The sequence below is a fragment of the Telopea speciosissima genome, chromosome 1 (genome assembly GCF_018873765.1).
Source record: "Telopea speciosissima isolate NSW1024214 ecotype Mountain lineage chromosome 1, Tspe_v1, whole genome shotgun sequence".
Lineage (NCBI taxonomy): Eukaryota > Viridiplantae > Streptophyta > Magnoliopsida > Proteales > Proteaceae > Telopea > Telopea speciosissima.
In genome coordinates, this window is record NC_057916.1 from 75141604 (window position 1) to 75157228 (window position 15625).

General features: G+C 41.5%; 1 protein-coding gene across 1 annotated transcript in view; it reads right to left on the reverse strand.

Annotated features, from left to right (window-relative positions):
• The window catches only part of LOC122667673 (BEACH domain-containing protein C2-like), a 183658-nt gene that overhangs the window by 138000 nt on the left and 30033 nt on the right, over nucleotides 1-15625 (reverse strand). Inside the window, exon 7 of the mRNA XM_043864047.1 lies at nucleotides 13315-13391. Within this exon, the coding sequence (XP_043719982.1) occupies nucleotides 13315-13391 (77 nt within the window). The remainder of the gene's footprint in view (nucleotides 1-13314; nucleotides 13392-15625) is intronic.

Sequence of the window (15625 nt, forward strand, 5' to 3'; positions counted from 1 at the left end):
GGATCCATCACACACAGGAGGTCTACCTCCTACTATTGTACCTTTGTGGGAGGTAACTTGGTTACATGGAGAAGCAAAAAATAGGCTATGGCTCATAGAGTGTGTGAACTCATATGGTGCCGAGGCAGAATTTAAGGCTACGGCTCATAGAGTGTGTGAACTCATATGGCTGAAAAGACCTGTTCAGGAACTAGGATTTGCCACTAAAGGCCCTATAAGACTCTACTATGATAACAAGGCAGCTATTAGTATTGCTCACAATGCAGTGCAACATGGCAGGACCAACCACATTGAAGTGGATCGACACTTTATCAAGGAAAAGATAGACTCTGGACTCTGGATGCATCTGTACTCCTTTTGCGAAGACTGGTGATCAACTAGCAGATATCTTCACCAAGGCTCTTACCTCTATTCAGTTTGGTACTCTCCTATGCAAGCTGGGAATGCATAACATTTATTCTCCAGCTTGAGGGGGAATGTTAGAGTTGTGAGAAGTTATGTAAGGGTAGTTTGGGAACTAGCCTTTTGTCTAGTTGCCCCATTATGTATTTTTCTATTTTTCTCCTTTCTTTCCTGTTACCTCCCTAGGGAGGTGTATGTAATATTCTCATTTCTAGTAATGAAGTAATATAGGTGTTGAGTGTAGAGTCATTACACTCTAACACATTACAACCGAATCCTCTCTCTTGTCTTCTTCTTCCTCCTCCAACATTCTCTACTTCTCTTACTTACATTCCTAAACCTAAAATCTAACTTTCGTGTCCTTAGGAGGCAGTGGTAATGTCAGAATCTCCTGGCATGGTGGCTGGTTGGAAAAACTCAAACAAGAAATCACCGGAAAGGGGGAAAAAATTCGGACAAAGTGTTTAAGTCATATAGATCAGAAACACCCCTTGGTGGGAATCAACTCACCACCAAGGGTGAAAAAGTGGTAGTGGTAGCAGGAAGAGACGGAGAAATCCTTCCGCGAAAAAAGAAAGAGGGCAGAAGGGCCTAGGGAGGCGGAAAAAAGGTAGGGGAAGGGAGGCGGAAGGGCTGAGTGGTGGCCGAAGGTGGTGGTAAGGCGGAAAAAAGGAGGTGGAAGGTAGGAGGTAGCGGATGGTGGAAGGGAGGCGGAAGATGGGTGGCTGCCGGTGGGGCTAGGTCGTAATCGCAAGTGAGAGGGGAGAAGAAAACCGAAAAAAAAAAAAACTAACTCCAGGATTCTCGGATGGATTCCTGCTCTGATACCATGTGGAATTTCATGAATACTGGCTTGTGAACAATGTGCCCACAACCCCTTTATTTATAATAGGAAGGAGAACATACCAGAATGGATACGATGGCCATAATACTCTTAGAGCAGAATTACCCTTGTACCCAATATATTACAACATGTTCGTATATTAATTTCTCTTGCTGCCATACATCATTGGCCTCTATTTCAGTTAGATGTTAAAAATGCATTCTTGCATGGAGATCTTCATGAGGAGGTTTATATGGAGCAAACTCCTAGGTTTGTTGCTCAGGGAGAGTCTGGGATGGTGTGTAAGCTCAAAAAATGTTTGTATGGACTGAAACAGTCGCCCTAAACTTGGTTTAGTCGGTTTATTGTTTTGGAATTTGGACTGACAAGTTGTAGTAGTGACCATTCTGTAGTTTTCCGGCATTCTGATGCAGGAAGAATATTTCTTATTGTATATGTTGATGATATTATCTTTACAGGAGATGACTCTTCAGGAATTGAGAAGTTGAAGATGCAACTACAACAGAAGTTTCAAACTAAAGACTTAGGAAGATTGAAATACTTTCTAGGTTTGGAAGTAGCTCAGGAATTTTGCCCTCAAAGTGAAAGTATGTTCTTGATCTTCTTTCAGAGACAAGATTGTTAGGATCCAAACCTCTGGATACTCCTATAGATCCTAATTTAAAGCTTACAGTTGATGATGGTGATGTGCTTAATGATCCTTAGAAGTATCGGAGACTTGTTGGGAAACTAAACTATTTGACTGTAACTCAACCAGACATTGCCTTTCCTGTCAGTGTTGTGAGTTAGTTTCTATTAGTTGGAACTTAAAGATAGATCGAATCTAGTAAGTGAGAAGAGATTTATAGCAAGAAGAAGAAGAGGATGGGAGAATCAATTGTGTATGTTGAGCTGTTCTCAACACACATATTACTTCATTAATAAAGTCTTCCAAATTACACAGACCTCCCTAAGGAGGTAAAGAGAAATAAAACAAGAAAAGGAAAAATACTACTTGGTCATGTCTTATAACAGGACAATGACAGAACTACCCTTATACAAGATATTCTAACAACTCTAATACTCCCCCTCAAGCTGGAGAATAAATGTCATACATTCTCAGCTTGCACAATAAGGTACTAAATAGACTAGGAGTGAGACCTTTGGTGAAGATATCTGCTACTTGATCACCTGTCTTCACAAAGGGAGTACAAATGCACCCAGAATCCAGCTTCTCTTTGATGAAGTGACGATCAACCTCAATATGCTTGGTTCGATCATGTTGAACGGGATTATGGGCAATGCTTATAGCAGCTTTGTTGTCACAATAAAATCTCAATAGCCCTTCAGTTTCAAAACTAAAGTCTTAAAGAAGTCTCTTCAGCCATATAAGCTCACACACTCCATAAGCCATGACCCTAAACTTGCTCCTCTAGGTGATTAGATTACCACCCACAAAGGTACAGTACCCAGAAGTAGATCTCCTGTCAGAGACTGAACCAGCCCAATCAACATCTGTGTAGCCTTCAATCTGCAAATGGTCATGCCTAGCAAATAGAAGACCTTTTCCTAGACAGGATTTCAAGTATCTAATGATGCGATACACCGCGTTTAGATGTCCACTCCTGGGAGCATGCATGAACTAACTCACCACTCCAACTGCAAAAGAGATGTCTGGTCGAGTCAAGGAGAGATAGATTAGTTCCCAACTAATCTTTGGTACTTACTTGCATCTATAAGAGAAGAACCACATTCATCACCAAGCTTATGATTCGGATCAATGGGAGAAGTTGCTGGTTTGCACCCCATCATGCCTATCTCTTTCAGAAGATCCAACATAAATTTCCTTTGGCAGATGTTGATTCATTTCCTTGATCTAAATACTTCAATACCCAAGAAATATTTCAAGAGTCCAAGGTCTTTGATCTCAAACTGTTTAGCCAGATAAGACTTCAATCTGTTTATCTCAGCAACATCATTCCCAGTTACCACAATGTCATCAACATAGATAATGAGAGTTGTAACTGTACCATTAACTCTCCTGATAAACAAGGTATGGTCAGCTTGACTCTGATAATACCCATTCTTCAGGATGGCTTGTCTAAATCTCTCAAACCAGGCCTTAGGAGACTGCTTGAGGCCATAGAGAGCTTTCTTCAAGAGACACACTTTCCCTTCAGTTGAGAGACACTTAAAACCAGGTGGGGACTGCATGTACACTTCTTCTGCTAAATCTCCATAAAGAAATGCATTCTTCACATCTAATTGGTACATTGGCCAATCTTTATTGGCTGCCACTGAAAGAAGAACCCTGATTGAGTTATGCTTGGCTACAGGGGAGAGTATATATATGGGGGGCTTCATCAGTTCTTTATTGATCATGGTATTATCCATCAAGTTGCTTGTGTTGACACCCCTCAACAGAATGGGTGGTTGAATGAAAAAATCGTCATTCGTTGGAAGTCACTAGGAGTCTCCTATTTGGCATGCATGTTCCCAAGACCTTTTGGTCTGAAGCCCTTCTTACCGTTGCTTTTTTAATCAATCGCATGCCCTCTAAAATTTTTAGCTCCAACTCTCCTTTAGGCTTGTTGTCTCCTCAGACTTTTGCTTTCTCTCCTCCTCCCAAGGTGTTTAGGTGTGTTTACTATGTCCATATCAATAAATGTGCTCGGACTAAGCTTGACCCCAAGACACTCAAATGTATTTTCCTTGGATATTCCTCATCTACCAAGGGGTATAAGTGCTATCATCCCTCTTCCCGAAGGCAACTTCTCTCCAAAGATGTTACCTTCTTTGAATCTATACCTTTCTTCACTCCCTCTCAAAATCCTCTTCAAGGGGAGAATAGTGGAAATGAAGAGGCTATTTCTATCCCTTTCCTCCCACCTTTGCCTACTTCCCCATTTCTGTTTGATATTAGGAAACCTAAGAAGGGGCTGTTGTTGAAAGTGGTTCTGGTAAAGAGAAGAGTAATGAGAAGGATTACCGCATTAAGTACAAAAAAGGTGAATGCTTGAAGAGTGAAGGAAAGAAGACCTGCCAAGAGCCCTCTTTGGATCCACATTCGGAGATACATCCTCCTCAGTCAGGTAACATTCCTTCTCTTCTCTTCTCTTCTCTTCTCTTCTCTTTGAAAAGAAAAGAAAAGTGGTTGAGACTTCTCCATGGGGGGAAAAAAGAAAAAAAGGGTGATGGTAGCAAGAACGTTGCCAATCGGTTGGAACTAAGAACAGTTTTGGGTGGAGTTGCTGAACACCCTTTAGATCTGGTTGTTTTGGAGGAAGGTGAGGGCGTGAGGGAGGGAGAGTCCATATTTGTAGGGTCCCTTTCTGATGGTGTTGCTTTCCCTCCCCTTGCGGGTGTTGATGCTCCTAACTTTGAAACAGCTGAGCTTGCAATTAACAGTGAGGTGCGGGATGCGGGTGATGTGTTTCAAAACCAGCAGGTGTCTTCCGGGGTGGGAGCTTTTGGATCTGCTGAGGGGTTGCCGCACAGGGCTGGGCTGTCTCCTTCTTCCCCTCAGACTAGTATTGTTGGTGGTGGAGGAAACAACTGGTCCTCCTTGTTCCCTCGAAGCTCTGGTGTGGAAGGAGGATTTAAACTCCACTTTCTCTCACCTACGTCGGTGGAAGGGAAGCTTGTAGCAATATTCCCAAAGGATATCTTACAGGAGGAAGCTAACCAATGGAACAACACTCTCCTCCGTTATTTCTTGGGCCGAAAACCGCCGTTTATGCTTACTCGAGATGTCCTTCTTAGGCAATGGAAGCCTGTAGGCTCCGTTGAAGTAATCTTACTGGAGAGTGGTATCTTCATCTTCAAATTCGCCACGGAAGATGATAAAATTCATGCTTTGGAGGAGGGACCCTGGTTCGTTCAAAAGAAACAAATCTTTCTTAGGCCATGGTCTCCTCATTCTTGCTTATCCCAGATATCTTGTTCTTCTGTTCCCATCTGGGTAAATTTACCTAACCTCCCCTTCCACTTGTGGATAGAGAAAGCCTTAAGCATCATTGGAACTACTCTAGGAACTCCACTGTACTCGGATAAATGGACCAAATCACAAGCAAGACTGTCATTTGCTTGGATTTGTATTGAAATTTCAGTGGCTAATGATCTTCCATCCTCCATAACCATTGTCGATGAAGATGGTCGGAGTTTCACTCAATCGGTGCTCTATGATTGGCAGCTGTCTCGCCGCTCCCACTGTCTTGTGTTTGGGCACGGGAACAACCAGTGCTCACGCAATGGTCCATCTACTCCTACTGCTTCTCAAGCAGCGATGAGAAGGGGGGTATCTTCTAATCGACCCTCTGATGAAATGGAGTTCTCAAAGCCCGCTGTGAGGCATAGGCAGTAGACATGGATGGGTACTGGTCTCAAGAGATTGGAAGTCGATAGTTTGGAGAAACTTGTGCGGGATGAAGGTGTTACTCAAATGCCGGAGAAATCAGGGACGTTTCGATTTGCAAGAGGTGTTGAAGAAGATGCTGATGTGGCTCTTGCGCCTGATTTGATGCTGAATGAGAGGGTGGGAGTGGTGGATGAGCTGCAACAATGGGAAGAACGCAGATCTTTGCAGGCCCAAGCTTGCATGTTTTTGGATCAACAACCTTCCCATTGAACCAAGAGCTAGCTGTCATGCCCGAATATAGCCACAATAGGTTTACAGCTCTTGAGTGTGAAGAGGGTGTGACACATAAAGGATTAATGCTACAGAAGTGGGTGGATGTCAGTCAACACCCTTCCGTTGAAACTACTGAAGTGTTGCATGGATCGGATCCTTTGCTAGTGGATTTGCCTTCCCAATCAGATATTCATACGTCCGACAGTTTGTGTTAAGAGAGGGAAAGAACCTTTTTCAGATTCGCATACTCCTTCCAATGTGAACACCACAGTCTCAAAGGTGCTTCAATTTACAAATGTGAACTGTCATAGTGAACCCCATTGCCAAGCTGGAGGTCAGTTCCTTCCAATTGGAGAGGGTCAACCAAGAACACATAGGACTCCTACCCACATTGGAAGCCAGCCGCAGGTCACCAACGAATCAAGCTTAAGGATTTTGCAATCTGAGAAGCACAATGCACAAGACTTCAATGAAGTTTTTGTAGCTCGAGGAGGTGAGATCCATGTAGTGCTTGAAGTTAATCCCATTGATGCTGTTTTGGAAGCAATAGACAGTGGCCCATCTTATGGTCCTTCCTCTATTTTGAAGAATCAAAGTGGGAGATGGGTGGTTCCTCCATTCCTCCCTACAACCCTAATGGAAAGAAGGTCAATTTTATATTCAGGTGATTGATGCTCTAAGTGGTGAGCGTATTGACCCGGGTTAGTTGGCCTTCTTCGATCCAGCTTGGTTCTTTGGTTCTTTGGTTTTGCCTAGCTTGTTATTTTTTAGCCTTTTTTTTTTTTTTGGGTTGGGCTTTGCCCCTTGTCTTGTCCTTGCTTTTGGTAGGGCTTATGTCGGCTTTCGCTTGTATCCTCTCCCCCCACCCTTTCTTCTCCCTCTGGTAATTGAATTATTTATTCATCCAAAAAAAAACCATTCCTTCTCTTCCTTCTAACTTAGACCTTCCTATTGCTGCTAGAAAAGGAAAGAGAGCTTGCACTAATCTTGTAGCCTAGTTTGTTTCCTATGATGCTCTCTCTCCTACAGGTGTTGCCTTCATTGCCGCTCTCTCTTCTTTCCATTCCAAATAATGTCATTGAGGCCCTGTTTGACCCAAAGTAGAAGCAAGCCATGTCTGAGGAAATGATGGCCTTGAGAAGAACTGTACTTGGAAATTGGTTGATCTTCAGGGGGAGGGTTCCAGTTGGATGCAGATGGGTCTACACAGTCAAGTACCGATCAGATGGTACAATTGAGAGATACAAGGCCCGATTGGTGGCTAAAGGCTACAATTAGGTGAATGGGATTGATTATCAGGAGACATTTGCTCCTGTGGCGAAGCACAACTCAATAAGGGTTCTTTTATCTTTGGCGGCTAATCAAGATTGGCCATTGTATCAGTTGGATGTGAAGAACGCTTTCCTCCATGGTGATCTAGAAGAGGAAGTGTACATGCAGACTCCACCTGGCTTCAAGTGTCCCTCAGCTGAAGGGAAAGTGTGCCTACTTAAGAAAGCACTATATGGTCTCAAGCAATCCCCGAAGGCTTGGCTTGAGAGGTTTAGACAAGCTATTTTGAAGAATGGGTATTCCCAGAGCTAAGCTGACAATACTTTATTTACCCGGCAAGGTAATGGTACCATCACAGCCCTTATTGTCTATGTTGATGATATTGTAGTGACTGGAGATGACAGGGTTGAGATAGCTAGGTTGAAGACCTACTTGGCTCAACAGTTGAGTGACGCCTTCGAAGCGGAGGCCCTTGCCGGAACCAACCCTTCCAGTGATAGTGTAGCTACCGTAGACTTCGGCGTGTAGTGGTGTGGATGGATACCGAGCCAAGTCGTATACGAAGCCGATACGAAGCGAGGAGGGGGACGGGACGTACTATGAAAGCCATACATACGGATCAGGGTACGAGAGAGTTAATACAAGCCTGCTCGAGGCCTCAACGCGGGGCCGGGCCTAGAGGTTTTTTTTTCCCTCCTACAGCTCCTTCTATCGAGGGCGTTTAGCGCCTTCTGTATAGTGACTACACGGCTAACCAGCCCTTTGGAAAGACCGAAGGGACTCACAAGAGAACTGTTACTACTTGAACTTCTGATCCATTACGTTCTAGTGAATGGATCGGTTCCCCCCTCGCTTCGCTCTCCCCCCTCGGGGGGTTGATAGTGCTGGTCTCTATGAGAGCCTCTCCTCCTATCCTAGTTGTGGTGGTTCAAAGAGGAACAACAATCCAATGGCAAAGCTACCCCTGTTGACAATGAAGGGACGTCTATGAAATATGTTCCAAGGTCTAAGAAGGGAATAAATTTATGTCAAAGGAAGTTTGTCCTAGACTCGTTGAAAGAGACCGGGATGTTGGGTTGCAAACCTGTAAACTCTTCTATTGATCCGAATCATAAGCTAGGAGAAGACTGTGGACCTTCCCTTGTTGATGCAGGGAAATACCGGAGGCTTGTAGGGAAGATGATTTATCTCTCTTTGACCTGTTGAAAGAGACAGGGATTACAGGGAATAAATTTATGTCAAAGGAAGTTTGTCCTAGACATGTTGAAAGAGCCAGGGATGCTGGGGTGATGAGTCAGTTTATGCACGCCCCCAAGAGTGGACACTTGGATGTTGTTTACCGGATCCTCAGACACTTGAAGTCCTCTCCAAGAAAAGGTCTCCTATATGCCAAGAACAACCATTTGAGAATTGAAGGCTACACTGATGATGATTAGGCTGGTTCGGTTTCCAACAAACGATCTACATCTGGCTATTGTACTTTTGTGGGTGGTAATATGATCACGTGGAAGAGTAAAAAGCAACCAGTTGTGGCTTGGTCAAGTGCAGAGGGGTGCCTGATCGATATATCGACACATCGCCCGCCATGGCGTTTCCATGTTGATCATGTCGACCATGGTAGAATAGTAATTAAATCCAAAGTTGAATGGCAAAGTTGAATGGCAAACTAGTAGATAAATTAAGGCAGAATTGTAATTAATCTGAAGTTGTAAAGAAGGAGTGGCAGAACTGTAATTAACGGAAATCAATTTAATAAAGAAAATAAACCAGGAAGTGGGATAGCACGTTTGATGGGTAAAGGGTATACTTGGAACAAAATTGAAAATAATAGATGGTGGGAATAAAAGTAAAAGAAAAGGGTAATGTTGGGAACTAAGGAAAATGGGTTTAATAGATAAGAAATCGAGAAACAAAAAACAAAGGAATTCAGTCTTCTTTAACCTCACGACTCCTCAGCCAAAGAAGGAAAAAAGTAAAAGAAAAGGGTAATGTTGGGAATTAAGGAAAATGGGTTTAATAGATAAGAAATCGAGAAACAAAAAACAAAGGAATTCAGTCTTCTTCAACCTCACGACTCCTCAGCCAAAGAAAGAACCATAACCCAGTGGCAAAATGGAAGTTATTTCGAAGGTGGGCCTTCCTCGTAAGAACCCAATTGATACGAAGCTTCAGGCAAGAGTGGGCACAACCTGTTCTCTCAAGGGCCAAGAATCTAATTGAAAGAACTTGCAACCAAGAGATCGATGGAACTGAACCAAATCTGACGGTTGTAATGGAGGTGCAGGTCTGATGTGCGATGGAACCTCAATGCTGAAAGGGGCTGAGCCAAAGGTTTGGAAGGATGAATCACCCAGACCCACGAGAAATAGCCCCAAAATTCTGCTGACAACCGAATGGTGAGAGCAAGGCTAAAATAGAAGATTTAGGGAAACAGACGCCATGCCGTAGGTCGATATGGCCATTTCTCCAACGCCAGGACCCCATAGCGGTGCCATGACAACTATGGGATTTAGAGCTATGGCTGTGAAATCCACTATAAATTTGAACTTTGGAACTTGTGTGATTTCAGGTTCTAGTTCACTGTCTATGTTGCCTCGATGCTGTGGGCTGCATCAGTGGAAGATGCAAATCAATTCTCTGACTCACCAATGGAGGATTCCGGAGAGTCATCACAACAAGCCATTCTTGATTCCGAGGATTCTGCAGGCTGCCTGCATCTGAGCTACATGTGTCAGACATGCTTGGATGCACTGATGCAGAAACTCTCCATCTCATAGACTGAATTGTAGGTAATGATTCTATTCCTATATGTATATATATAATTTATTTATCTAAAATGAATATCAGGGACAGAATGGTAATTATTACTTGCGGGACCCACAACCCAGTGAGGGATTCAGATTCCCATAGTCTACCTCAGCTGGATCCCTATTTGTGTCACATGACATAGCCTGTATGACTTAGATATAGGCTGTTATGTAATTAAATTCTATAAAATCAGATTAGGAAAATGAATTTCTAAAACTAATTCTAATTTGACCAAGGCAACCATGCCTTAGTTGAACTAAGTATATAAACATAACTTAGATTTAATTTCATTCATTCCTACATCTAAAGAAAACCACAACCAAATCAGCTAGGAGAGCTTAGAAAGAAATAAAGAAAGAAGAAGAAAGAAGGAGAAAGGAAGGAGAAGAAGAGGACTTTGGGGATAAACCTTGGAGTTAAGTCTTGGAGCTTGCAATTAAGGGCTGCCATCATCAATTACATCTTCAGTTTCAGGTAGGCCTTGATCATGATTGCTGCCTCTATTCTTCCTCTCCTTTATCTTAATCTCATTTGGGTTTTAAACCTAATTCAGTCCTAAGCTAAAGGATTGATAAAAACTTGACCAAACCCCTAAATTATTCTTGATATTGGATCCAATTTGATTCAAATAGAGTGATACCCTGATATTCTCTTCTTATCCTTCAATTATAGTTGAATCTTGTATCCTATTAAACCCTAGTATAGGAAATTTCATTAATTGGGACAAATCCCCAAATTAAAATGTGGTTTTGGGTTTAATTAACCCAATTCTACTAACCCACCTTAAATAAGGCTTAAAACATGAAATTGAACCTTTGCATGATAAGATCCAAGGAACACAACAAAAATCCTCAATTCTGACTTTTGGACTGGATGGAGTTGCAGGCTTGCAACCGGTCGACCGTAGGGTCCCTGGTGTGAATCCGGTTCACTATTTTGGCCCAGTTTTGAACCCAAACGTTAGGGCTTTGACCTAGGACTCCTTCCATAACTAATTGATGATGTTTTGCGTTTATCTAGGAGTGTTACACTCTATCTTTGTATGGTTTACTTGGAGTTTTGGGATTCTATCTGGCTAGACTAGTCTGCTATCTCAGGTAAGGGAATTTGACCTTAATTTTGGCGTGTTTGTGAAATTAATTGTTGTTTTGTTAAGCATGCCATATCATGCATCATTCTTATAACTCAATTCATATAGTTTATTAGCTTTTATTTCTTTGCATTAGATGTGCATGATTTAGGCTGCATTTGCATATTGCATTGCACATATTATTGTTCTTGGAACTGTATGTTTATGATGATGTTACTAGACAGCTTATTGTATTACTCTTATTAAGACATAAGCCATCATATTAGACTGCATATGGTTAGGATTGGCATAAACCCAGCACTACGGCCCTTACCAATAGGGGAGAGGTGTTGGATAACCCGTGGTAGGTCCGAAGGGATGATTCCGAAATGCCATTCACTGTCCCATTTCCAAAGAACATTACAGGAGTAGGAACAAACAGTAGGGTTAGTCACTGGGGGTTCGTTAGCATCAGATGTTTGATGCCTGAGCTACCGAGTCTCCACCGTAGTAGAATGATTTTGGTCAGGTGACCGACGTCTGGTTATGTGTTTTCGGGACCGAAGCTCTCATTCTATTACAGTAGTACTTATACCCCATGAGACCTAGTATCCATGCTAGGAGCATGTTTAACTTAGGTCATTCAGCATGGACTATTTGCATATGCTTGTATGTTTTCCCTTGCTGGGCTCAGTGGAGCTCACCCCTGTGGTTAACCTTATTTTTCAGATGATACTACTTCTGTTGTGGCTGTTTTTGTGAGAGTTTCTTCTGCTCAAGACCTTCCTACAGCTCATGGAGTTGATACTTCGCTTCTTGTGGAGCACGATGTCTCTTGCTCGTGTGACGACTGTGCTTTCTCTTAAACTGCCTGACAGACCAGGCTATCTCCTCTCTTTTTTTTTGTTTATAAAACACTTTTGTATACCTAGTCTTATGTAGATATATGTAACTCAAACTTCACTTATATATATATCACTGCATTATTACTAGACTTCTTTATTACTGTCTTATTCTCTAATATTTAAATTGTTTCCGCTGCATTTAAATTCTGTATTGTGATAATGATTGGAAATAGGGTACTGCACTTGCGATCCTGGTGGATTGGTTGGATGTCAGAGACATCCAGTCATGCTTGGCCCTTATGAATTGGGCCGGGGTGTGACAATGGCTCATGGAGTATGTGAACTCCTATGGTTGAGACGGCTGGTCCAAGAGTTGGGATTTGATACTAAGGCACCTATGAGACTCTATTGTGAGAACAAGGCTGCCATTAGCATAGCACACAACCCTGTGCAACATGACAAAACAAAGCACATTGAAGTAGACCGACATTTCATCAAGGAGAAGATTGACTCTGGCTACATTTGTACGCCTTTTGTTAAGACAGGCGATCAATTAGCTGACATCTTTACCAAGGGGCTCATCCCTCATCAATTTAGTACCCTATTATGCAAGCTGAGAATGAATGACATTTATTCTCCAGCTTGAGGGGGAGTGTTAGAGTTATGTAACAAGGGTAGTTTGGGTACTAATCTAGTATCTTACTTTCTTATGCTGTATTTTTCTTGTTTTACCTTTTACCTCCTTAGGGAGGTGGCTGTAATTACTATTTTCATATTAGTGAATCAAATAGGGGAGAGGAAACTACTCACTCAATTACTCGGCTGCAAACTTCTTCTCATCTCTCTTCTTTCTCTCATCCTCTCTTCTTCTCTCTTCTTCTCTGTTGAATCAATCATTCTATTATTTCTAACTTCTTTTTCTGCCCTGGAGTTACTAAAGTTACACACCATATACATCATCTTCGTTCGACTTATCTTAAAACTTTTTTATTCCAAGGTTGATCTCCGTAACTCCAGTTTGGCGTTAGTTCCTACTTTTGTCTCATCCACCAAAACAATATCATCAACAAAAAGCAAACACTAAGGGACCTCATCTTGAATGTCTTTGGTATAATCATCAATAGTAAGCACAAACAAATAAGGGCTTAAAGCTGATCCTTGATGTAACCCAATTGTTGGGAAATCATTACCTTGAACCCCCACGGTTCTTACACTAGTCACCACACCATCATACATATCTTTAATAATGTCCACATATATACTTGAAACACTTCTCTTCCATTGCACATGCCAGATTAAATCTCTAGGGACTCTATCATAAGCTTTTTTTAGTTCAATAAAAGACCATATGGACATCCTTTTTGTTTATAGTGGCTTCCATAAAAATGAACTATATTTTATTTTTAGCAAAAAACTAGGAACATAATAAACAAATCATAATCCCTATTAATGTAAATAGAAGCACCTGATGCGATGGTCTCCTGTGCTAGATCCACCAAACATAGATAACCATTCTGCACAATGAATTGTAGCTTCAATATCCTGTAAAAAGAAAGGTGTGACCAAATAATATAAAAGAAATTGATAAATCAACAAATAAGCAACATCGACTACAATAAAGTAATGAAGAGAGGGAGCACACATCATAAAGTTTGGTCCAATGGTGAATGTGAAACAAAAATTATTTATACCAAAAAAGAAAGAAAAAAGCATATGAAAACATGAATATTGAATTATAGATAAAGAAAGATTATATTCAATAGCTGGGTGAAGTTCTTGAATGAGTATGTGTTTTAAATAGTCTATTAGCTCCCCTCCCCCCACCAAAAAAAAAAAATCAACAGTTCAACCAACGATTTACAAAGTACAAACCATATTCTAAGAACAATAAAGAATGGAAGTTCTCCTTATATAGACTAAGGCTTTGAATAAGACTAACAATAGACTTGACCAGATTGGTCCGTAGTGCTTTTTAAAGACTGAATCAGAGAACAAGACTGATTTGAACAGCACTGGAATGAACTGGAATCAATCAACAGACTAAACTAAATTGAGCTGGAATAAACAAGTATAGGTTGGGATGGAAACCAACACCACGAAATCCGACCCGTACGGCCGTACAACATGTTTTGAGTATACCAGGCAAGGTGTCGGGTATCGGACTATCGGTATCGGGAGAGTGGTTTTGAGAAACGTCTTGTAGACATATTGGAAAGACGCTAAGAGATGCAAGATACGATAAATATATGCATGGAAAGGCTTAAGAAGTGCATGGATATGCTTAGGACACATGCAAATACTGTTTTGAAGCATATAATACACCTTAAATAAGCAGTAATTAGGTCCAAACATAGGACGTTAAGTGGTCGGACCCACTATCTGCCACATGGCAGATGATTTATGGCATAAATTTTGTGTATAAGTATATCCATTGATACCCTGATTAACTGTGAATTTTGAACAACTCAATCAGAGTTAGCCATGTGGCAGAATAAAGCTTTGAAGATTCATGACATTTAGAAAAACAAATTGAAGGTTAAAAACACAAAGCAAAGATGCCAATAAGTGGGTGGTAAATGATTGAATTTTTCTGTGGAAATTGAATTGTAACCAATCTAGACCTAGTGAGAGCGTCCCAATGCATGAGGCTCCTGCTACTGCAGGGTCTGCGAAGGGCAAATGTTCAAAGCCTTACACCCACTCGCGGAGAAGTTGTTTCCATGTTTCAAACCCGCAACCTGATGGTTGCAATAGCGCAACTTAACCGTTGCACCAAGGTTCGCCCACTAATCAATCCAGACCATAATCTTCCTATTAAATTGTTGGATTTGCCAAATGATCCTTCCATGTGGCATTGTGGCAGTACATGGAAGTTTCCATGGATGCTAAGTACACCATCATCTTCAAGGAAATGCCATTTCAAGATCATCCACACCACCACAATACAATTGGTAGGCCCCACCATGCACCGCCATCATACGGTATTTTCTACAAACCAATGGGCCTTTCGTTGAAAGTCCATGTGTCATATATCTTAAACCGATTGGGTTTTCCTTTTTTGGGGGTGAATAAAGAATTCATTACCAAAGTGTTAATTAATGGAAGGAAAAGAAGAAGAGAAACAGAGAAATCGAGAGAGAAAGGGAGAAAGACAATGTGCAGAATTGGGAGTCACAGAATGATCGTGATCTCCCTCTTTCCTTCACTAAATAATATTCATAAGGGTAAAACAAGTAAACAAGTTAAAAACAAAATAAGGGAAGCTTCCTAAACTACCCTCCTCACTACTCTCCTCTCGGTATTAGCACTAGACACTAATACCGAGAGTTATACAGATCTCTCATTAACAGTCCCCCTCAAGCTGGAGCATAGATGTTGATAATCCACTCTTGCACTCCCCAAAGACTTTGTGAACACATCTGCAAGTTGTTCTCCTGTACGGACGTGACCAGGAGAAATTAAACCTTGTTGTAGCTTCTCTCGAACAAAATGACAGTCAACTTCAATGTGTTTTGTTCTTTCATGAAACACCGGATTTTAAGCAATGTGGACAGCTGCTTGGTTGTCACACCAGAGTTTCATTGGAGAATCATCAACAAAACCAAGTTCAGCCAACAATTGTCTTATCCACATCAATTCATAGGTAGCATGTGCCATAGCCCTGTACTTTGACTCTGCACTGGAACGAGCAACTACTATCTGTTTCTTGCTCTTCTAGGACACCAAATTTCCTCCAACAAACATACAATAGCCTGTAGTAGATCTCTTGTCAACTA